Source organism: Panthera onca, chromosome C2 (genome assembly GCF_046562875.1).
Source record: "Panthera onca isolate mPanOnc1 chromosome C2, mPanOnc1 haplotype 2, whole genome shotgun sequence".
NCBI lineage: Eukaryota > Metazoa > Chordata > Mammalia > Carnivora > Felidae > Panthera > Panthera onca.
In genome coordinates, this window is record NC_138347.1 from 94,399,226 (window position 1) to 94,423,269 (window position 24,044).

The 24,044-nt window shown below is 41.6% G+C and overlaps 1 protein-coding gene across 6 annotated transcripts in view; it reads right to left on the minus strand.

The window, feature by feature from the left end:
- Nucleotides 1-24,044, minus strand: part of TMEM212 (transmembrane protein 212) — a 58,100-nt gene that overhangs the window by 18,432 nt on the left and 15,624 nt on the right. For 4 of the 6 annotated variants that reach the window (XR_009612576.3, XR_009612578.3, XR_009612579.3 and 1 more), the window contains exons 3-5: nt 23,666-23,943; nt 12,643-12,720; nt 397-456 (exon numbers count right to left, since the gene is read on the minus strand). Coding sequence is in view for 1 of the 6 variants with exons in the window: in XM_060640750.3 (XP_060496733.2) it covers nt 397-456; nt 9,696-9,854 (219 nt within the window). In the remaining 5 variants the exon portion in view is untranslated. Of the gene's footprint in view, nt 1-396; nt 457-9,695; nt 10,698-12,642; nt 12,721-23,665; nt 23,944-24,044 lie in introns of those variants that run through there. The other 2 variants (XM_060640750.3, XR_014135231.1) reach the window with 2 other exon arrangements.

Here is a 24,044-nt window from a genome sequence, read left to right on the forward strand (position 1 = left end):
GCAGTTGGTTGAGCGTCCAATTCTTGATTTCAGTTCAGGTCATGATCCCAGGGTTGTGGGATCAAACCCTGCATCGGGCTCTGTCCAAGCTGAGAGTGGAGCCTGTTTGAGACTCTCTCTCTCTCTCTCTCTCTCTCTCTCTCTCTCTCTCTCTCTCTCCCCCTCTCTCTCTCTCTCTCCCTCCCTGTCTCCCACTTGTGCTCTCTCTCTCTCTAAAATAAAAATAAAAAATATTCATTTAAAGCCAGTTTATTACTGAAATCCATCATAGTAAGGCATCAATCAGAAGGAACTCAATTATAATCAGAAATCACATTCTCTATGTTCCATCCTGAACTGGTAGAGGTTTGACCTTCAAACCTATTCAACCATCCTACTGAAGGTCTATATATTTACCAGGTATCTCTTGGTCCACTCTTTGTGAGCCACCAGCAGAAGTATACCGGTCATGATGGCCTGTGAAAAGAAAATGGAAAAATAATATCCATGATAGAATGTACCTCTGGAAAGAGTTCAATCTGTCTCACGGTTTGACAACTTTATTATGAACTAGAAAGAACAGCAAATGGCTAAATGGATTTATGGCTCTGATCTCTTCCTCATCTGGGATGACAATGAAGAAAAAAGCCATCAGTGTCATAAAGACATGATTCATACAAGCTCTTTTTTTTTTTTTTTTATTTTCTGTGCTGCCTTTGCCATTGCAATTATAACCTCCCCTACTGTAAGGTGTCACTGCAATAAAAGCTTGGCTTTATAACCCTTGCCATATGTTTTATTTTGATTAATTGTCTATCATTCATCTTTCCCACAAATTGCTAAAATTACAAATGGGAGGAACCGGAAAGGAAATGTGTCACAGAACCCTGAAAACTTGCCCAGCAACAGCATTATCTTTTACTCTTTCCTTTTCTTTTGAGATTCAGGAGCCTCAGCCTACTGGTGGGATACAAATATGTGATCTCTGTTTCTCAAGTAACAAAGATTATAATTAGAGTGAATGCATGGTGGGACATTAATTGTTCTGGGTGCACTGGTGTTCAGCTTTTCAAAAGTTTTGTTTTGTTTTGTTTTTTAATAGCTTCCGTTGAGGGAAAAAGACCCAAAGTGCAGAATGAAAATAGTTCAACAAAGGAGGGAATGGTGTCAGGGCAATATATAATGAAAAAGAAAAAAGAATTCTGGGCTCATCTTTGATTCAGCTCCGGGTCTGGTGAAGGAGACCTTTTGTGGTCACTGAGCCTGGAAACTGCTTATTCCTGACCCATAAATCATTTGTTCCTGGTCAGGGAATGTTTTGAGGTTGAGAGAGACAACCAGGAAGAGACGTGCCTGAAACCAGATATAGAATGAGGGCAGGAGTAAAAGCAGTTACGAATTAGGTTTTTGACAGAGAAATAAACATGACTGTATATATAGTATCAACAAATTTAAGGGGGTGGAAATCAGAGCTTCTACCAATATGGTTTTGTGATATGCTGCTTTTGTAGCTTCTGTGTCCAGCCTGTTTTTTTTTTTTTTTTTTAGATCCAGCTTTTCATTTTCCTGGCATATTTTATTTTGAATGCCTGACTTGGAGAATTCAAGAGAGGTGGGGGAGAAGTATGCACATGTACGTTCACACAACACTTCTCGTGTGGCTCAGGCTGAAATTCCAGACGTGGCATTGCCGCACCATAAAACTCCCGTGGATAAAAACAGAACCATCTGTAGTCGAAAGAGGTTGGCTTGATTCTCAAGAGGAAAGTGTCCAAGGGACCCTGTGGAGGTTGAGCCAGCATAAATAGCACAACAAAACAGAATTATTAAGAGCAATTGAACATTGATGTTGAGCCGGGGGCCAGTCTACGCTTTCAGAGGCAAAGGCATCCAATGGGCACGTTACTCCTCTACGGGCGAGAAACACAGGGGCAAACAAGAGAAAAGTGAAGGGTACACTCCTCTCCTGGTGTAACTCCAAGGAGAGAGCTGACATTATTAGACGCTTAGATTCCAGGTTGCCTTAACCACTTTGGCATGAACCGTTTCTTTCCTTTCAAAAGTTGAAAAATGCAGCCGAATTGCAGTCGCCTGATATTTTGGTTGTAGCTGCCAGCTTGAATTTTGCTTTGTTTACACAAAACTTTGAAAAGATCTTTCATGGAGTAGGCTGGTGTATGAATGCCATTCAGTAACTTGGGAAACCCACCCTGTGGACGGAGGTGGCTCAGGGGCGAGCACACCCATCTTCCCTGGTGCCCCTGTCCAGCATGCCTGCGAGACAGAGGGCGGGTGTCCCCTGAGTCATAGCCTCCTGTTTTCTTGCTTTCTTTTCTTTTTTAAACTCTTGTATTTAGACAGGGAAGAGGGAAGAAAGAAAAAGGAAGAGTTTTGAGGGTAGGGGAGAGAAGTCAAATGGGAAAAGGAAATGTGAGAGGCGGTGTCTGAGAGGCAAGAGCTGGGCACAACAGGGCAGTTGGGTTTCAGAAAGGACCCAGAGGGGGTGCCTGGGGAGGTAGGAGCCCGGAGAGAAGGCCCAGTCCTGCACTCTGCTCTCTCTCTACTCTTCTTGGCAGGCTAGCTTTCTGCTCCACAGGCAGTTCCAGAGAGATTGCTTGGGGTTTGCAACGGTAGCAGCTAACACTCTGGTCGGATGATAATTGTGGGCCCTCCCACAGGCTCTTTAAATTGCCCCCTGTAAAGGACATAAAGGACTAAAGGTTCCCAGAAGCAGACGAATTGAAGGAAGCGGGGAGGCATCACAACAGTAATAGAAACTTTTAGAGGGATCACTTTATTTATTTATTTTGAGAGAGAGAGGGAGGGAGAGAGAGCCTGACAGCACAGAGCCTGACACGGAGCTCGAATTCACGAACCACAAGACCAGGACCTGAGCTGGAATCAAGAGTCAGATGCTTAACTGACTGAGCCATCCAGGTGCCCCTAGAGGAATCATTTTAATATGGGCTAATTTATTCACTTATAAACATCTGTTGTGAGTCTACTGCCAACAAGGGATGTGATAGGCACTCTGCAGATGGCATAATAGCATAAATTAACATTTACTGAGCCCTTACTGTATGTATGCCAGGCACTACACTAAACATTTTACATACGATAACTCATTTAATCCTTATAACGATGGAGATCTTCTCCGACTTTAAAAAGTTTATTTATTTATTTATTTATTTATTTATTTATTATTTTAAAGAGAGAGGGAGTGCGCATGAGCGGGAGAGAGGGGCAGAAGGAGAGAGAGAGAATCCGAAGCAGGTTCCACACTCAGCATGGAGCCTGACATGGGGCTTGATCTCACTACCACCAGGACACCACGGCCTGAGCTCAAACCAAGAGCTGGAAGCTTAACCGACTGAGCCACCCAGGTGCCCTGATCTTCTCCTACTTTTTAGAAGATGGAACAGAGAGGATAAATAGGACAAGCAAGCTCACCAAGTAATAATCATACACACAGTGGCTCCAACTTTCATTGGAATTTGCAGTCCAGATGTGAAAGTAATGTGCGTATAAGAGTGTCCACAAAATGAGGCAGGAAGAGTGAGTACACTCCGTGTGAGAAGGGCCCAGTGACAAGATACCGCTTCCAGGGGGGATGATCGTGGAAGAAAGCAGCATGGGGGAAACGGGACCCGAAGCAGGTTTGAGGGATGGGTGTGATTTCAGCAGGAGATGGCAGAGGGAAGGGCAGTCTGGGCAGTGGGAGAAATGCATGTAAAGGTGGGAAGGTGGCAGCCAGGCTTGGGAAACAGTGAGACAGGGGCCCAGAGGGGCAGGAGCTCTGGTTCCTGGTAGAAAAGAGTAGGAAATCAGGCTTGAAAGCCACATGAGGCTAGGTTGAGAAGGGCCTCAAAATTCAGGCTAACATATCTCGGCTTCTTTTGGACAATGAAGCAACACTGAAGGTTTTTGAAGGAGGAGCTTGACTGACACAGCAGAGGTCTAGAAAGACAAGCCTGTGCTCAAGTGTGTGCTGGGTAGGAATGAGGTGAGGCCTAGGCGTCTCTGTCAGAATTGGGTCTTCAAAAAATTTTTTTTTTTTAACATTTATTCATTTTTGAGAGTAAGAGAGATAGAGCATGAGCGGGGTAGGGGCAGAGAGAGAGGGAGACACAGAATCCGAAGCAGGCTCCAGGCTCTGAGTTGTCAGCACAGAGCCCGACATGGGGCTCGAACTCACAGACTGTGAGATCATGACCTGAGCTGAAGTTGGACGCTGAACTGACCCACCTGAGCCACCCAGGTGCCCCATTTCTGTTCTATTCTATTCTATTCTATTCTACTTTTATAAATGCTGCTAGCTATGCAATAGATGGATTTTATGATTCATTAATGAATGGGTTCCCACAGTTTGGCTATCAAAGTCATGTAGGCATGAAACCTGGGTGGGGGTGGGAAGTGGTAAGGAGTTGAGGGGGAGGTGGTGCCCAGTGAGCATGAGAGGAAAGAATGGATAAGGATATGCCTCACGAGAAAAATAAAAGTTAGCTAGCAACTGACTGGATGCGGTGGGGTAGGAGTGAGGCTGAGGGTGGGTTGGTTTAGGGCACTGTTGTCAGAGTGGTCTTAGGACCAGCAGCATCGGCATCACTTGGAAACTTGTGAGACAGGCAGAGTCTCAGGCCTCACCCAGATTTTGTAAATAAAATTTTAAAAATGTTTATTTATTTATTTTGAGAGAGAGAGATAGAGACGAGAGAGAGAGAGAGAGAGAGAGAGAGAGAGAGAGAGAGAGAGGGAGCACGAGCAGGGGAGGGGCAGAGAGGGAGAGAGAGAATTCCAAGCACAGTGCAGAACCCAAAATGGGGCTCGAACCCTCTAACTATGAGATCATGACCTGAGCCGACTGAGCCACCCAGGTGCCCGGCCTCACCCCAGATTTCCTGAATCGGAGTGTACATTTTAACAAGATCCCCAGGTGATTCATATGCACATTACAGTTTAAGAAGCACTAGTTTGGAGGGAAGGGTTGAAATCAAAAGTCACTCTAGGGTTTGAAATCGAGTTCAAAGCCAGGAAAGTCTGGAGAAGAAATCACTGCTTTTGGTGGTGAGATGGTTTTTGGGGAACAAGCCGGGCTTACAGAAGTTTAGGATATCTAAGCGGAAATTGGCCATCAGGTGTTTGGAAATCTCAGGACCACTGAAGCTATAAGAGGCTTGAGTGATGATGGTACAATCAAGTCCCTTCTCTGACAGGGGAGGAAACTGGGACCTGCACGGGACATCTTGCCCACCTTTCCCCAAGTTCCTGTCTCCAGGTAGGCTTCTGGATACAGCACTGTGGCTTGCCATTAACTAAGTCACTGGAGGGTGCCAAGCCACGTTTTCCGGGATTCAAGTAGAGCCCAGTCCATCAGGCACTGTGATCTTGCTGCATACTTTCTGGCAGCTGATGGCCTTTAAATAACCTAGTTCAGAAATCCTAGGAAAACTGCTTATCATGTGGCTATCAGAGTAGAGTGAGGAGAGTTCTGAGGACCGATACTTTGAAGAATTCAGAAAGTCTCAAATGAAGGCACTGAACAAATGCAAAGTTCTGTTCCGCTTGTAAAAATCTATCTTTTCTAAGTCTCCGAAGGGATATGGAGTCATTTGCAAAAGGAAATGTCAATAGGATTGAAATGCACACATTGTCTTTCCACCAAAGGAAGATTCACTCTTCAGGCACATTGAGAAATGGGAAGGAAGGAAAGTTGTGGCACGAGTCAGAGACCTTTTGTAGTTGACCCCGATCAGACAGAGCTGTGCTTCACTGGGAAACTCACTAGAAAAAGAAAAAAAATCACATTGTTCCAAATTTAGACATTACTGAAAGAGTGAGCACTCTTACTGCTTTCCTTTTCATGACGATTTTGTCCTGCTTTAGTGTGAATACTGGCTTGACTTTTAGTCCTTGCAACCTAATGAGAGTTCACTGATATGATGCATTTTGTACCACCTGAGCACGGACTCATTCCCTTATTCAACCATATTTATCAAACAGTATTTATGGAACACCTAGTATGTGACTCATTCTGTTCCAAGTGCTGGAGGCACAGCAGTAAACAAAATAGAAAAAAAAATCCCCACCATCGTACAATATACATTTTGTTGGGAGGGGTATTAACAAACAATAAATAAATACATTATGTAATATATTAGATGGTGATAAGGACCATCAGGAAAAGAATAGAGTGGGGAATGAGAGACTGGGGATGCCAGTTGTGGGAGAGACTTACAATTTTATTTTATTTATTTATTTTTTAAGTTTTATTTATTTATTTTGAGGGAGATAGAGTGAACAAGCAAGCAGGGGAGGGGCAGAGAGAGAGAGGGAGAGAAAGAATCCCAAGCAGGTTCTGCGATGTCAGGGCAGGGCCCAATGCTGGTCTCGATCTCAAGAACCATAAGATCATGACCTGAGCCAAAATCAAGGGTCTGATGCTTAACTGACTGAGCCGCTCAGGCACCCTGAGATTTACAATTTTAAATAGGGAAATGAGGGTAATGAAGGAAGGCATCAATGAGAAAGTGATATTTCTTCAAAGAATTAAAAGGAAGTTAGAGAATAAGCCTTGTGTGGGAGGAAGCTCCAGGCAGAGAACAGATAGTGCAAAGGCCCTGAGGCAAAAACACACCTTGGAATATTTGAAAACAACAAGGAGCCAGTGTGATGACTAAGGGAATGGAATGAGCTAAGGGAAGAGTGGTAGGAGATGAGGTCCCAAAGCTAACAGGATGGGGAATTCAGCCACTCGGCAGGGAATGGAATGGGGAAGTAAGCAGGCAGCAAGAGGTTAGGATCAAAGCGTTTGGATATTGGGCACGGATGGGATTCAGGGAAGGCAGCCCCCAAATACGCCACTTTGGTGTATTGATTACTTTGAATTAAAGTTACTTAAGCAACTGGTGCCAGAACATTCCTCTGTCCCCCTGAAATCAGGAAATGAATTCCCCATGTGAAGGGTACCCTCCCAGCACCTGGAGGGTAGAAATTTTCCTCGCTCACAGCACAGACGAAAGGCATGGTATTAACTAGCGTGTGTGTAGAGCTTCAAAACCGGGGAAGCTCTTTATTACACAATCTTTGTTCAAATTTGGTCATTCTCACTGAGCATCTTAGGGTTAGACAGCTCTGCATGGACTCTCTTTACCTACAAAATTCCTCATGTTATAGGTAAGGCAGTGTATAACTGGCTGAGTGAGGGTCCTGCTCTTGACCATATACCAAGAATGTCAGAATCAGGACTTGAGCATAGGCTCCGTCTCCCCAAATCCTACCTTTCGGATTCCAATTCCCTATGCCATTGGTCTCAAAATCAAATAGCCACCAACTAGCTGTATGCTGGAGACAGACCTTGTCATTTCTCTGGGAGTAACTGATAAAACAGATATTGGCATAGAGCAAATCTGTATTCAATAATTTGTGATCCTAATCAACTCTCAGTGTCTGCTGAATGTTCTAGGATAGGCTGCAGGGATAGGCAAAGAATTATAAGAAAGGAATACAGAGTTGGACTATAATTATGGTTTTATTAAACACTGGGTCAGTTCTGTAGTCAGAATTAAAAAAAATTAATAGAATAGAAAATATCAATTCATTTGACACAGAAGGTAAAATATTGTTTTTTTGAAGCTGTTTGTTCTATGTTCTATATATGTATCAAAATCTAACTACTTATCTAGAGAGAACTATATACATGCAACTATGTACATTCTAGGTCCTGGATGTAAAATGTTTTTCTTACTCTGGGTCATCAACAGAAAGTGTGGAAGCTGCTTGAATAAATGTCACTGTCATTTTTGCATTCTGGTAAATGTTTAATAACTCTTTCTTTGAATGAACATATGGTTTCAGGTAGGAGATGAGGAAAAGAGCAGACCGGAAAGACTGGGAGGTAGATGTAAAAGAAAAAAAAGAAGGGATGCCTGGGTGGCTCAGTGGGTTAAGCGTCTGGCTCTTGATTTTGGCTCAGGTCATGATCTCACAGTTTGTGGGCTTGAGCCCTGCAATCAGGCTCTGTGCTAAGGGTGCAAAGCCTGCTTGGGATTCTCTCTCACCTTCCCTCTCTGCCCCTCCCCCCACTTGCTCTCTCTTTCTCAAAATAAATAAATGAACATTTAAAAAATTAAGAAGAGAAAAGAAAAAAGGAAAACATCATCAAAGTGTTTCCTTGTTCAGTCCCACACTCGCACCATTTGGCTTTCTCCCATCTACTCACCATCCTTAAGTCCCACTAGATGGAGTTTTTAAACATTGAGACCTTGTTTGTTTTTTTTTTTTTTCTCCCCCATTGTTAACTCAAGCATGTAGTAGGTTATCAATACATATTTACTTAATAAATAGATTAAAATTGTATTTTATAGCATCTTGCTTTTAGGTGATATCTTAGTTAAAGTTAGATTTTTTAAGACTTAGAGTGTTGCCTCTCCCAAGACTGGCTACATTTCAATAGAAAACTCCTTCAGATCAAAAGGCTTTAAAGTCTAATTCTCTAGTCTCCAATGGTGAATGTCATGCATCACAGGAAACAATGAGAGAAGGATTTGTTGCAAGCCTCTGTAACTCCTCTTAAATCATACCACCATGGAAGACACCAACTCACAAGGCTAGATGTGTTCATTTCTCTGACGCAGAGGGCTAGGGTACCGGTCTAATCCTTCCTTTGTACAGTCATTCAGTAAATAGACATGGAGCAGCTACTTGGTGCCTACTTATATTTGCCACATGCACACTTGCTAATGAACTGTGAAGTTAGTGAAGTACATCACCCAAATTCTTGAATTATTTGCAGTTCAAACAGTTGCGTGCAAAGAAAAATGTGGGAGAACTAAGGTTTGGGGCTTGCAAATCCTTGGATCATGTCAACACACCTGAGTATTTCTAGTGAAAGCATTCATCTGAAGATTATTTTACTCGGTTCTCCATTTTTTTTTACATTTTTTATGGTTTACATATTTCTTTTCTAAAATTTAAATTTTAGTGGCACCTGGTTGGTTCAGTCATGAGAGCATGTGACTCTTGATCTCAGGGATGTGAGTTTGAGCCCCACATTGAGGGTAGAGATTATTGAAAAAAAACAAAAAAAAACAAAAAAAACTTAAAACAATAAAATTCAAATTTCAAAAGATAGATTCCAATTTCTCAGAAAACCAAGGTGAGAAGACTAAAACAACTTTTTAAGAATTTCTTGAACAGCATTTCATTATAGTACACGTGATAGTGTATATGATAAAATGATATTAAGAAAGATTGTACATTTAAGAGACAACTAATAGAAATATATGTTCTACAGTCATCTAATTTTCTGTAGAATTTTGACTTCTTTGTATTGTTGCAAAACTTAAACAGGACATGTCATTCTTTTTTTTTGAAATGAATGAATGAATTAATTATTTTAATGTCTATTTAAAAAAATTTTTTTTTAACGTTTATTTATTTTTGAGACAGAGAGAGACAGAGCATGAACAGGGGAGGGGCAGAGAGAGAGGGAGACACAGAATCTGAAGCAGGTTCCAGGCTCCAAGCTGTCAGCACAGAGCCCCATGTGGGGCTCTTGAAATAGTGAACCATGACATCATGACCTGAGCCGGAGTCGGACACTCAACTAACTGACTGAGCCACCCAGGAGCACCCCCAAAAAGACACGTCATTCTTTTTCTTCTTTCCCTCCCTTCTTTCTATACTCTCTCAATATATGTAATAAAATATTTTCCTACCAAAGCTCCATTCCAGATGGGGCAAGCAATCCAGACATTCCATCCTGTGAACCAAAGCTTGTAAGAAAAGACAGGGAAGAAAGCGATAACTCCAGAGAATACACTGAGAGTCCCGAGAGAAATGAGAATTCGGCCAGCAGCCTGGGATAGGCTCTGCATCTTCCTCTGTGACTTGGGTCCTGGATCTCAAAGATATTTTGTTACCAAAACATGAGGGTATGTCAGGCCTCAGTAAACAGAAGTTTCTTGGAGACAGTAGCCATGACGCATGTGGACTGTTGATCTACTTGGAAACAAGCTTGCATTTGTTTCACCAAAGATAGTGAATTGTAATGAAGTAATCCTTGACATAAATTTGATACAATTAATTCTAATACTAGTTTCCTGAGAGAAAGAGAAAGAGAGAGAGAGAGAGAGGGAGGGAGAGGGAGAAGTCATTCCTTGTTTTGGATTTCAGCCTCCATTCCCTTCATTCTGCCCTGTCGTGGGGAGTGCCCACTTCCTGGCTTAATCAGATTCAAAGGCTTGCTGACTGAGCTAATTGTTTCTCAACTCAACCTGCCTGGTGGTTCCAGCATAAAGCCAACATCCTTTGTGCACAATAGATCCACATTCCCAGCACAATTTCCCACAAAACAAAGTAAAAATAAGCACTCTGATCACTTTTCATTACATTTAATTTCAATGATTTCAAGCAAACGCAAGACCTCTCCCCATTGTTCAAAGTTCAGTTCTATTACCATACTTTTGAAGTTTTGATAAAGATTTTTGACACGGTTTCATTCCCAAAGGGGCATACGCTTCATCATGGAGTTCTGTCTTGTTTTCTCGAAACCAGTTTCATCTTAGGTGTTTTATTATTAATTCAATTATCAAGTAGAGGACGAAGGTGGAAGTGTATACAGTTGTAAAATGCACTTTGAGCAGTAACTTATTAGTCGGATGAAATACCAATCTCCGATCATTCTTTTTTCTTAATTTTTTTTTTTTTATCGCGAGTCCACCCGTTGCTGCCACCAGCCCCCGCCCTCCCCCCCTCGGGCTATCCCCCCTCGGGCTGCTCCCCCTCAGCCTGCCTCACCTCACAACCACCACCATGACCGCAGCCGCCACGGCCCCTACTCTCCAATCATTCTTGAATCATAATTCAATTCAATAATTAGACGTTGGGCTTATGTACATTGAAGCGATTGCAAAAGGCTTATCTCTTAATTTCTCATGTATTTGAGAAAGTGGTATGTATTTGCTTTTGACTAATAGGACACGTTTGTTTCTTCTAAGATAATAATCTGAAAACACAGACCGTTTTCTGAAGATAGCTGAATAATTTTCCTGTTCTATATTGATACTCTTTCTTTTAAATGAGATGATGAAAAATAATTTTATGAATGGAAATGCAGTGGTTTAGAACATAGATTTTGGTATGAGACAGAGCTAGGATCCATTATCTGCCAGGTATGTGTCCTTGGGCAAGGGCAATTTACTTAACTTTCTGGGTCTTTCTTCATATGGGAATAAAATTAGTGTTTATCTCACCGAGTGGTGATTAAAAAAAGTAAATGAGCCAATGCATGTAAAATTCTCAGCACCGAGCTCTGTATAGCAAAGAAGCTTAGTTATCTCCCTATTATTACGTTGGGCGGTCCATCTTTGGGGTTCTTTCAGCATGGGACAGAGGCACAGTCATTACTGTTGCTTTTATGCATCAACTTACAGACAGTAGGTTTGACTCTTCCTGATCAATATGGTAAAACTCCTAAAGGATCCTTGCATGAATGGTGAGGAGGGAAGCTTCTCTCTGATTCTCTGCCTTTTTCTTTCCGTGTTTTGGCCTTCTATAGCTATTCCACAGTGCGACCCAGATTTTGAAGCAGTGGCTTTCTTGGATATACAGGATCCAGGAAATCACCTCAGGCTTTCTGCAATAGCCGTTATTTCCCATCTTCTGTCAACATTGTGGGAGGATATTCTCTCTCTCTTTTGTTCCTAATGCCACTAGGTAAGTTCCACAAGGGCAGAGGCCTTCCAAGTCTTTTACAAGCCCTAGATGTGTAAGATGTTCCCAACACCTAGAATTGTGTCTGGCTCAGAATAGATACTTAATACACATTTGTGGAACAAATGAACTAATACTTTGGACCTTGTAGCTGTGCACTTGGGCCCTGAGCGTCTGCCCCAGCATAGAGGTAAGTGTGTCCACTATGCCACACATAGTGCTAACCACAGAGTGCTAGCCACTCTGTGCTAATCCTAGTGTTGCCCTCGCTACAGAGGGAAGGGGTCTGGACTGAGGAAAGACTTGTTTGTGTTAGTATCTGGTTTGGGCTGTTTTGACTTTTTCCTTTACTTTTTATCTCAAGGTTATAGCTACATGGTATGTCAATATACTGTGGGTCAGATCACTCTCCCCTGTTTGCGTGTTTGGAAAATAAAGACTGTTGAAATACTCATGTTAAACAGTACAAAGATGGCAAACAAAGAGAATATTTTTTGTTTTAATCTGGGGGGGCTTTTTTAGGGTTTGTAACACTGGCAGGCTAACCCTGATACTGCCAGTGTGACTTATAAACCTGAATTTATTCGTGATTAGAAGAATTGTTGCCCCTTAATGTGAAGAAGAAAAGGGACAGAGGTAGAACCAGGGATTTTTCCCAGCCACACGTTTCCGCAGGAATCTACCCGCACCAGCTTCCTTAAAGCAAAGAGACTTGCAGAGAAGGCAGCTAATTGGAAAGGAGAGAGTGTAATTCTGCTTGTGACCAGGGCTTCCTCTCAGATGGGCCATGTCTTCTGTGTTCTGGTGTCTGCAGCCAGCAAGGCTCACAGGGCCCCCCGCCACCTCCTGTCCTCCTCCAGCGCCCCCTGCCTCCCATTTGGCACCACAGGAAGGGGGTGTGCAATCAATCCTCCTTGGAGGCTGCTTTGCAGACCCTACCTTCCCCCTTACCTAGGGGGATCCAGCGGTCTTTGCTCAGGAAAGAATGGCAGAGGTTGTGCCAAATTCCTCTTCAATCCAGCTTTGCCACTGAAAAAAAAAAAAAAAAAAAAAGAAAGAAAGAAATGTAACCTAAATCCCCCCGAAAGGGTGGGATAATGTCAGCAATGCTGAAGGAGAGAAGCTGATTTGGACACTCTCTACCTCTTTACATGTGAACACTAGAAATAGCTCTGCATGCATCTTGTTCTGTTTTTTTTTTTTTTTTTTTTTTTTTTTAAGTGGGTCTCAAAGTTACAGAAAGGGGACTATTTTTGTCAAGGTAAAAGAAAACAGACCTCTAAACAAGAGATGAAATTAAAATGCTTTATTGTCCCAGCAGCTTCAGATGATTAGCTTCATTTGTTTACATATTGGAGAGGTAGCTCCGGTAGCAGAAAGAGCATGAACTTTGACATCAGAAAGACCCGGGTTTGATACTAAGGATTTCATCTAATATATACAAAAGGAATGACAAAATTAGAAAATTAACACTCTGCTACCCCCCTTGTGCTTGGGATTCAAGCACAATGGAAAAGGATACTCTTACAGCGGAAAATATGGCGGTCACCACCTTAACCAAGTGATCAAACTTTGTATCACCAATACCAGGAGAAATTGACATCAGTGCCTCCTGATATGATGCAATGGAAGTCTACACTGTCACCTGAATAGTGTTTTGGGCAAAAATGTTTGGCCTGAATCTAATCACAAAGAAACAATCAGACAAATTCGGGTTATGGGCACATTTACGAAGCAGTAGCCTGGACTCTTTAAAATTGTCCATGTCATGAAAGGTAATAAAATATTACTGAGACAATTGGAAAAATTTAAATATGCATTTAATATTGGATAACAGTGTATCAATGCTGAGTATCTTGGGAGAATGAATGGCATGATATTTATATAAAAGAATGTCCCATTGGTGAAACTAGTTTAGTGTTTCTTATGCTTTTTTCAGCTTTTCTATAGGTACAAAAATTTTAAATTGAACGGTGAGGAAAAAAAAAAAGCAAATTCATTAACTGTGTAAAATGAAAGGTCTAACTTTTATTCAGACATATGGCTACAACTGGCTCAATAATCCTTGACAGTATTGATGAATGCAGGTCACAGTATAAGGACTGTAAGGAAAAATCCACTGCCTGCCTTCAACACCAACATGGAGCCCGTCTTCTTAGAATAGGGACAATGGAACAGGTATGTTAGCTTATACTGTGAAGATATATCGTTCATGTGGACCCAGTGATGAGTATCTTCTATATACTCTTTTGTCTTTCCAGCTATTCAAGTGTCTTAACAGCATAAAAACCTTCCTAATGATCATTTATTTGCTTCTGCTTTTTACTAACCATTTGACTTCAACTTTGAGTGAACCCTCTCTTCTCATAATGGCTTGGGGTTTAAGGAGAGCAAAGTTCAATTTTTATCATCCCTAACTGGGAATTGTCAAATTTAAAGCCTTCCAATCTGCAAGATGTTTGGACCCAAATGGAGATTTGTGCATCAACTTGTACTTACCTAATTTAGATTTTATCTGCCTTTTGTATATCTGACCCCCGAATGTGTTTTGAAATCATCTGGAATTTATCAGAATTTTCCCATGTTTTTGCAGAGCAAAACAACTTAAGTGTGTCGCGGCAAACTTGTGCAGCTCGCTGTCAGTTTGCTCTCCCGAGCCTTGCAGCTGCAAGGAAATGCTCTTATTGGCAGGCTTGACCTCGCCAGGCAGCCTCCCACAGGCTACTGTGGAGATGGTCTGTCCTTGGAAAGGCTGCTCCTATCTTGTTTAATCATGGAGACAGAGGAGCCACAGATAGAACTGAGATTGTGGCAGCGGCTGTGATTGATTGGTGCTTTGGCCACCAAGGAGCGGGGAAGAAACTAAGAAAACAGGAAGAGAGAAACAGTGGGGGTGTCTGGGGAAGAGAGGTGGAGAGAAGATGGAGAGGAAAGAAGGACAACAAGAGGGGAGTCAGAACATAGAAGAAAACATTCCCGAAGCCAAAAACAGCTTCTTGCGTCACTCACAGATCCAAAGCCTGGGTCTGGACAGAGTTGATTCCAGGACAGAGGACCGATGGAAACCACGGGCCATTCATGTACATTTTACAAAAGATATTTGTAGGGTGGACAAAAGGGAAATAAATAGAGAGAAAGGGCAAAGGAGCAGAATGAGAGAGAAGGAACTCTATGCAACCTGAAATGTTCTCAGATTATGCTTGTTTTTAAGTTGATTTCAGGGACAGACCTTGAAATCCTCTTAGACAGGAAATGTATACTCATTTAGTTCCTTCTCTTGGCATTTTTGAAAAAGGAAAGAACCAAATTGCTCTGTGAGAAACTAAACCCACGTTTGGATCCAATTATATCCATGCAATAAGCAAAAGAGAGGGAGGAACGGTGAGGATGGCTTCACTATCGTTGTCATTGTTTTTCCCATTTTACAGATGACAAAGCTGAGGTTCTGAGGTGTTAAATAACAAAGGTGACACAACCAATCAGCATTTGAATCCTGGCTTTGAATCTGGGGATGCTTGACTCTGAAGCTGGTAATTTTTGTTCTTCACTACCAGGTCAGTTTACAGATGTACTACATCTTGTAAAACATATATGCATATGTGAAAATTGAACCATGAAGCATACCAAAGCTGCATACCAGGGTTGTACTCAAACCAAGAACATGATAGGAAGGGAGATGATGCTGCGTATCCACAGAGGAGACAGTTTTAGAACTGCTGATTCTACTCCCAGTTAGGGAGAGAGAGAGGGAGGGAGCGAGAGATTCTTCGTTATTTCATTTTACAAAATTAGAACAAAGGGGAAAACTAAAACCAAAGTTTCATTTCTATGTACTGAAGTATAAATCCGAATTTCTATCTAGAACATTGCTGTGCCTTGTTTTCCATCTTTCAGTGCTTCATGCGGGGGCTCTTGCCCTTAGTGTGGAGATGATGGCTGTTGCACGCATTGTTCCCGAATGGCTGGCCAAGGGTGGAGGCTAAAACAAATGAATAAGATGGGGGAGCAGCATAATGCAGTAGGGAAAGACCATGGCTGTGTGACCTTGAGTAAATCAAAACCTCTCACAATCTTGATGTTCTTCTCGGCAACATGTGGAGGTTAGACTAGATAATTTTTAAGATTCCTTCCATATCTAAGATGCCGTGACTTGAAAGAAATCCCAAGGGAGCTAAACTGCCTGCGTGGCCCAAATGCCTGTCTCTAAGAAGCCTTTATCAGTAAAAATGCTATCTCCTTGAGGGCTGGGAACCACCAGCTAGATCCACTTCTGTCTGGTATAAGCGAAGGGAACAAACCAAGCACTGCACACTGTCTATTGGCCAATTGGATTTTTGCTGGAGAGATTTCACCTAGAGTTCCTCTATGGAGGCCTCACTTTGCCCTCCTGGCACACCAATAGACAGCCCTGAGCCAGCATCCGCCAGCTGGATAATTAACAGCCTTTGAGTAACAAATTGGTGATCTCAGCCCAGCCCTGGTGACTGTGTCATAAAATAATTAAAACTTGTCAACCAACACAGCAGAGGCCAAGAAGGGAAAGGATTGAAGGAACGTAAAGCCAAATCGCTCTTCTTTTCCAGCTCCTTGAAAAGGGATGAAAAGCCGGGAGGCAACTGGTACCATTAGGAGCCATGGAGTACCTCGTGTAGATAAATAGATTGATGAGAATTAAGTGAGGCTCTGGACATGCAGGGAACTCAAAGATAAATCCCCATCCACTAGCTGAGAGTGGCTAGGTAGGGTTAACCTCTCTAAACCAGCTTCTGATTGGCCAGGAAACAGAGTCCTTACTCTACTCTCCAAGCAATGGTTAAAATATCAGGAACCTCACTTTTCTGTATGCTCATAATACAAGAAAGCAAGGTGAGCTAAGATGGTACAAACACTTGATTCATTCCCACAATTCATCCAGGTCTCTGCTCAAAAAGCCCCTCATCACAGACCTTTCTCATCAATCTCTTCCCCCATCCCTCTATTGAGCTTAATTTTTATCATCTGACTTTATTCTTCATAGCTCTTGCCTTATTTGTTAGCTGTGTGTCTTCTCAACTAAAATGAAAGCTCCATGAAGGCAAAGACTTTGTTTTGTTCCCTGTTACATTCCAGAGCCAAGAATAATACCTGGCCCATAGTAGATGCTTAGGAAGTACTGATGAATGAATGAATGAATGAATGAATGAAACTGCTTTTATCTAGACCATTTTGCTGAGAAAGCTGGCTCCTCAGGGCTTCACTTGGAAACATTTAATATCTTGGTACCTTAAATCTCTCCATTCCCTCTCCATGAAAATCCACATAGAAACACGAAGAAAATCTTCCAGGTTGACTCTCTGAGCTGTGAGACCGCACTGCAGATACATGTGCATTGTATGTGAATATATAGGAGAGGTGTGCCCATCCTGGGATTATTTTAACCTTGCTCTACCAGCATGTGACAAACATCCACATGACTCTGTGTTAAATAGAGGAAGAAACAAGGCCACAGACGAACCGCGTGAGTCTAGCAAGAACTTCCGCCTCTGGGAGAAAGCTCGAATGTGCCTTTTAATCCACGGTGATGCCAACTTTTAAAGCGGCTCATATTCACAGGGATCTATCTAATTGAATGATCTTTATGCATCTCTGTCTATTCAAGGGTTTCATCTACTTCTTTATCTGGCTGCTTTTCATAGATAACAAGTGTCTTCTCCTACTCTATAGAAAAATGAAATAGTGCAGATATGAAAATTTGTACTCATGAGAAGTGGATTATACAAACTTATGCTTGTAGCATATTTCCATTCAGATGATATTGTGATCTTTTCTGAGATAGGACAACTGGTAAACTAAGTGCATCCTTTTGACATAAGGAGTTGGGTAGCATAGTATAAACACCTACTTTTACCAGATGATGCTATCATTTGTGTACACAAAGGCCCACACTTTCCTTTCTCTTTTCAACAATGCAGATACCCTGCCCTGGTTTTTATTTATTTATATATTTATTTTAAAGAGGAGAAAAAGGCATTTCTAGATACTTCCCCATCTCATTGTCCCAGTACATAAGCCTTTCTATTTCTTCCTCATGATCCACACAAAGCTAATTGACATTAAAGATAAAAGCTCGGCCTAAGCAAGCCTCCTTTACCCAACTGACAAGTTCACTAAAAAACATGTGGGGCAATAAGAATGAAAAGTACATAGTAATGACCCAACTAGAGAATTGCAGAATGGAATGGGACCTGAGAGATCAGCCAGTCCATGCCTGTCATTTCACAGACTAATTCCATGGTCAAAATACCAATACAGAAAGCTGTCTAACTGCAACCTTAACGTAATTTAATAAGCCAGTTGTGACCACTGATCTTTCTGCTATATCTACATTTAGCACTAGGTGTTGCTCTACCGCTAGTTAAAGTCAGATTTCTTTGATACACAGCAGGAGCTGAGCCTCCTAATTTGAGTTCTGTTCTGCAAAGGCTGAGTTTTTAAGACGATACCCTGCTGGTATTTGCTATGTTTCATTGAACCGGCTTCATTTAAACGGTGCAGCTTTGGCATACTGCATCTACCGAAACAGCCACTCTGCAAAGGAGTGATCAATACATGCCAGGGAAAGGCTACTCCAAAGTCAAATTTTTCAAATTGTCCTAATTCAAATATTTACTTAAACTCTGTTTTTATATTATGTGCAATGCAAGGGGAATGACATTGTTGCTGTGTGTTTCCTGGAACTGACTGTCTGCTACAAGGCCACAGATAAAGTTTGTTTATAGAAAAACAAAATATGAAAAAAAAAGTTTAGCACTCTTCTATTTGGGGGTTAATACTCCCACACATACCAAAGGGGAGGAAGGACAACTCTCTAGAACCTTTCTTTCCCCAGGGCAACAGAGGACAGAAATGCTTTAACCCCCTCTAGTGACAGATGCATCATTACTTATATTAGTTCAGTTCTTCAATTTGAATGGCAATACCGTAGGGAGAAACAGGTCCTGCTTTAAGAATCTCATAGTTTTTGGGGAGCCTGGGTAGCTCAGTCAGTTGAGTGTCCGACTTCAGCTCAGGTCATGATCTCATGGTCCATGAGTTTGAGCCCCGTGTTGGGCTCTGTACTGACAGCTCAGAGCCTGGAGCCTGCTTCCAATTCTGTGTCTTCCTCTGTCTCTGGCCCTCCCCCACTCACACTCTGTCTATCTTTGTCTCAAAATAAACATTAAAAAAAAAAATTTCATAGTTTTTCCTAAATTTTCAACTCACCTTTAAGTTTTTTTTTTTTGTTTTTTTTTTTTAAATTTTTTTTTCAACGTTTTTTATTTATTTTTGGGACAGAGAGAGACAGAGCATGAATAGGGGAGGGGCAGAGAGAGAGGGAGACACAGAATCGGAAACAGGCTCCAGGCTCCGAGCCATCAGCCCAGAGCCTGACGTGGGGCTCGAACTCACGGACCGCGAGATCGTGACCTGGCTGAAGTCGGACGCTTAACCGACTGCGCCACCCAGGCGCCCCAACTCACCTTTAAGTTTTAAAGGGAATACAATTCAACTATTAAGTATGAATCTTTGACATCATTACTCAGTTGTTTCAACTTGGATAAATTTGATATAAGCTCAGCATAAACGTTCAAGTTCCACAGGTCACACGTTATAATTATCTGATACTGAGTTTAAAATCGTCTGGATATGTGGAACAGAGCAATGTCTCGTATATTGTTGCTAAACTTTTTTTTTTTCAGTTTTGGTTATTTGCCAATAATTATTTGTGTTACCAATAATCAGGCAATGATGCTAATAATAGTCCTAGATTTTTATTTTTATTTTTTTAATTTTTATTTATTTATTTTAAATATAATTTATTGTCAAATTGGTTTCCATACAACACCCAGTGCTCATCCCAACAAGTGCCGTCCTCCATGCCCAACAGTCCTAGATTTTCCTAGCAGAGAGGAAAGTGGAAGAAGGAAGCCAGAGTAGAAGCATCCTAATCCCATTACCAGGCTTAGCATAGCGGGAGAGAAGTAGTTAACACAAAGTTAGCTGCTAGGATCCATAATATAAACTCTTTGGTCTAGTCCTAAAGAGAGAGTTCCTTCCAATTTTTATAGTTCAGGCCTCAGGCTGAAAAAACTAAGGGCTTGGCTGAAGTTTGACTTTCTTATAAAATGTTCTTTTCAGCTTTCTCCCCAGCACAAATCAGCCTTTCTTTTCTGAAGATTCTATTTCCTTTACATCCTTTGAGGATAAAACTATGCTTTGTGGTTTTTAGACCATATTCACTTAGGATATTTAAAAACAGAGTGAATTCTACTGTTTCTTCCAATTCTCTCTTCACAGAGGTTCTCCTTTCCTTGCTCCTTATAGCATCGATGATCGCCTAGAGTGGTATCCATTGCTATTTTTGCACTTCATCTGTTACGCTCCATATGAAAGATGGGCAGCTTTTCAAAAGAGATAGGTCAGACTCCTGATCCACGTTCTTGTAAACTTGGGGTAAGAGGTGTTTATGTGTTAGGAAAATCGTCTATTTCCTATGAAAGAGAGGGACAGAAGAATTTTTGAAAGCGTCCATTTTGTAAATCATGTTTAGTGAGTGGCAGGAAGGAGAGGCACAATGTGGTAGACTCTGAGGAAGTTTCTGCCATCTTTAGTCAGACCCACTTCTGTATGGACCTTATATAGGTAAGTCCTCTGGTGTGTGTGTATGAGATAAGAAACAGTAAGACCTACGGAAATAGACTTATCATTTACTCGCACAGACATGCATACACAAATCACAAAACGCTTACCCTTTGTTTTTCTTTTCTTTTTTTTGAGTTTTAAAATTTTATTTATTTTTGGGGGGAGCAGAGAGAGAGGGATAGAGAGAATCCCAAGCAGGCTGTGCTGTTGGCCAGAGCCCGATGTGGGGTTTGAACTCACGAATCACGAAATCAAGACCTGAGCTGAAATCAAGATTTGCATGCTTAACCAACTGAGCCACCCAGGTGTCCTTGTTTTTCTTAATGCTAAACTGACCAAAGTATTTTTTTAAAAAATGCCATTGTATGAGTTCTTCTAATGTCATCTACTACTCTCTTCCATCCTTCTTTTTTTTTTTTAAATTTTTGTTAATGTTTATTTTTGAGACAGAAAGAGACAAAGCACAAGCTGGGGAGGAGCAGAGAGAGAGGGAGACACAGAATCTGAAGCAGGATCAGAGCCTGATGTGGGGCTCGAACTCATGTGCTGGGAGATCATGACCTGAGCCAAAGTCAGATGCTTAACCTACGGAGCCACCCAGACGCCCCTTCTATCCTTCTTATTCTCTAGACAGGTTACATCTGTACAATTCCGAAAAGGTGAATATAACTCCTGCTTTTGCTTAAAAAAATTGTTTCCAGCCTCGCTTAACAGCCTTTATTTTAAGTTCGTTCCAAGAGTGAGACAAAAATCTCTCTACCAAAAGGAAAATAAAAGCCAAATTCCTATGCTTTTGCCTCATTTCATGTTTTATTATTCTATGTTCCCTAATAATACATTCTGTAAATATTGAAATGGGCACGTGTTCTGTGGACGGGAAGCAAGGCTATGCAGTTAACACAAGTCGTCATCTCCAGACGACGTCCATTTTAGGCCACGTGCAATTTATATATTTTTTTCTCCTCTCTTGATATAGAAAAAAAAGAGAAAAAAAACCCCGAAAAACATTATAGAACCCAACTATATGCATTTTGAGGTCAATGAGTTTGATGCTCCCAGCGACGTCAGAGCTGGCCCGAACTAAAGCCTGGAGATGTGCTTGCTGAGGTCCACAAATGAGAAAATGTAGTGATGAGGGGAGACCATATTATTGCAAGGTGCTATACTTAAAAGCTTATGAAAGTATAGAAGTATTATTGATGTCTAGAAATGTTTGTGTACAACCAGCTAAGCCCACACACACTGTGAAGAAGTCATTGTATGTGTTTATAATAATAGCAATAAAAAAATCTCCCCAAATCTGCTTACCTTTTCCTTGTTAATTCTGAGTTAAAGACAGTCATTATAAGAAAGACGTTTCAAAGTGCATTTATACTTTTGTCGAGTGGAAGTATTTACAACATAGGTTTAATTGTGTTTTCAAAAGTATAATAATTCCAGTCAGGCAAAATTTGTGTTCTATTTCCTTAGAGGAGATTTGCAACTTTTTTTGGGTGCACTTTCAACAAAAATTTTTTTAATGTTTATTTGTTTTTGAGAGGCAGAGAGAGACAGAGCATGAGCAGGGAGGGGCAGAGAGAGAGGGAGACACAGAATCCAAAGCAGGCTCCAGGCTCTGAGCTGTCAGCACAGAGCCCCACGCCAGGCTCGAACTCATGGACCATGAGATCATGACCTGAACCGAAGTCGGACACTTAACCAACTGAGCCATGCAGGTGCCCCTGGGGTGCACCTTTAAGGGTGCAAAAATTTTCCTTTTAAATACTGGCTTTAGAGTAACTTTGGAATGAACAACCCATAGGTTCTCCCTAACCTAAAGGAGGTGTTTGTAAACAGAGGACCTACCTCTATAGCACAAGTGAGTTATCTTTTATCAGCATTTTCTCATCATGAATGATAAGGGAATATGCTCTTTGATGTACATCAGTTTTCCCTTCAGATTTTTTTCCAAAATATTTCAAAACACTCTGATTTCCTAGGCCATACCATTTTCCTCTGACCTTACTCCCTCCTGCAGAATTCAGCCAGAGAATGGTCTCCTGTCTCCCTCTGGGAGTCTGCTACTCCTGCCACACAGGATCCCACACTCATTTCCTCCAGCTGCCTCTAGGTGGCCCTGGGCCCTGGGCCTTCACCCAGCAGCTGATGTGATGCTCCGCTGCATGTCCTTGGCAGATAGTGGGAGTATGGTCTAGTACATTATCTTTGGACGAGGACTCTGGCCTTGACTCTCCTTCCTCGGGAGTTGTCTTCCTCAGGGGACTCCTCAGTCTCACACAAATACAGCTGGCCCTGGAACCTCCCTAGGCTTGTCTGAATTTGCAACAGTTTAGGCCGGTCTGGGGGCCCTCTGTTACATAAAGATTGGGCTCTCGCTCCCAGTCATCAACTGTTTTGTGTTTAGTACTGTCTGACTCTATAGAAAGATAGGCAGGAAGGAGAGTGGGAAGAAAGGAAGAAGAAAAGAAGGAAAAGAAGAAAGAAGGGAAAGAAGAAAGAAAGAGAAAGAAAGACAAGAGAAAGAAAAGCAAAAAAGAAAGACAAGAAAGAAAGACAAAACAAAGAAAGACAAATGAAAGACAAAGAAAAGTAAGGAAGAAAAGAACAGAAAGAAAAGAAAGAAATTTAAAAGGATGAAAGAAAAGGACTAGAAATAAAAATCCTAAGAGGTACACATTTCCTTCCTGTAAAAAAGGTTATTACGTACTTGGTTATAAGTATTCATAGCTAAATACACTGCAGATTTTATAATAAGATGACTAAATTAGAGCACATATCTAAATGCCAACTTAAAGACTTTTGGGAAACGGTCAATCAATACCAGTGAGGTTAACCAGAATCTCCTCTTATAGGAGATGTCATCGTAAAGAACACTTTCTCTACCTAGGACCAAATCCAGATTCATGGTTTTAGCAAATGAGAGTAGAAAACATCTTTTATCCATCAATCTCAAATTCAACTGGGAGCTGGGCTTTAGAAACAAGCTTAGCTTTAACAATTTTTGAAAGTCCTTGTGCAATATTTTGCACAAATACACTCAATGGGGAGGAAGTTACAAGTTCGGGAAATTGCAGAAAGGTATCTGTTCTTTAGCTGATCTAAGTATTGGGTCCAAACAAGTGCGTGGACTCCAAGAATACCAGCAGCCATAGTATTGGCCCACTGGCACTGGAAAATAGCTCCCAAATTCTCTGGGATGAGGGCCATCTCTCCTTTCCCCACTCCCCCACTCAATGCAATTGGGCCAGTAGGGCACAGATATGCAAGTGATGAAGGTTGCCATCTAATCAGAGAATGGAGGAACAGTCCTCACCTTGTTCCAGGTGTGGCGTCTTCATTAAGGATGCCTAACGTCATGGTAGCTTTGGGCTAAGGAACCGGTGTTTGCAGATCTTCCCGAGCCTGCAGGCAGCTCAAGTTGTTGGTCTTGTACCTACTCTCTCTCCGGTTGCCTCCCATCCCAGGCGTGGAGAGCTGGTTTGCTGAACTGGACACATATTACTGCTTGGTATCTCAGTAATATAACCCACGCTGCTGTTCCTTTGAAGTTATTGTGAATCGTACTTCTGATATCTTTCCCTCAGTTTCCAGCTGCAAATTTAATAAACACAAATTTGTTTTTTTCATGTAAGTTATTAGATGAAGCTATGTGGGGCCTTGTGGCAATTCGCTAAAGGCATTACTCTAGGTTG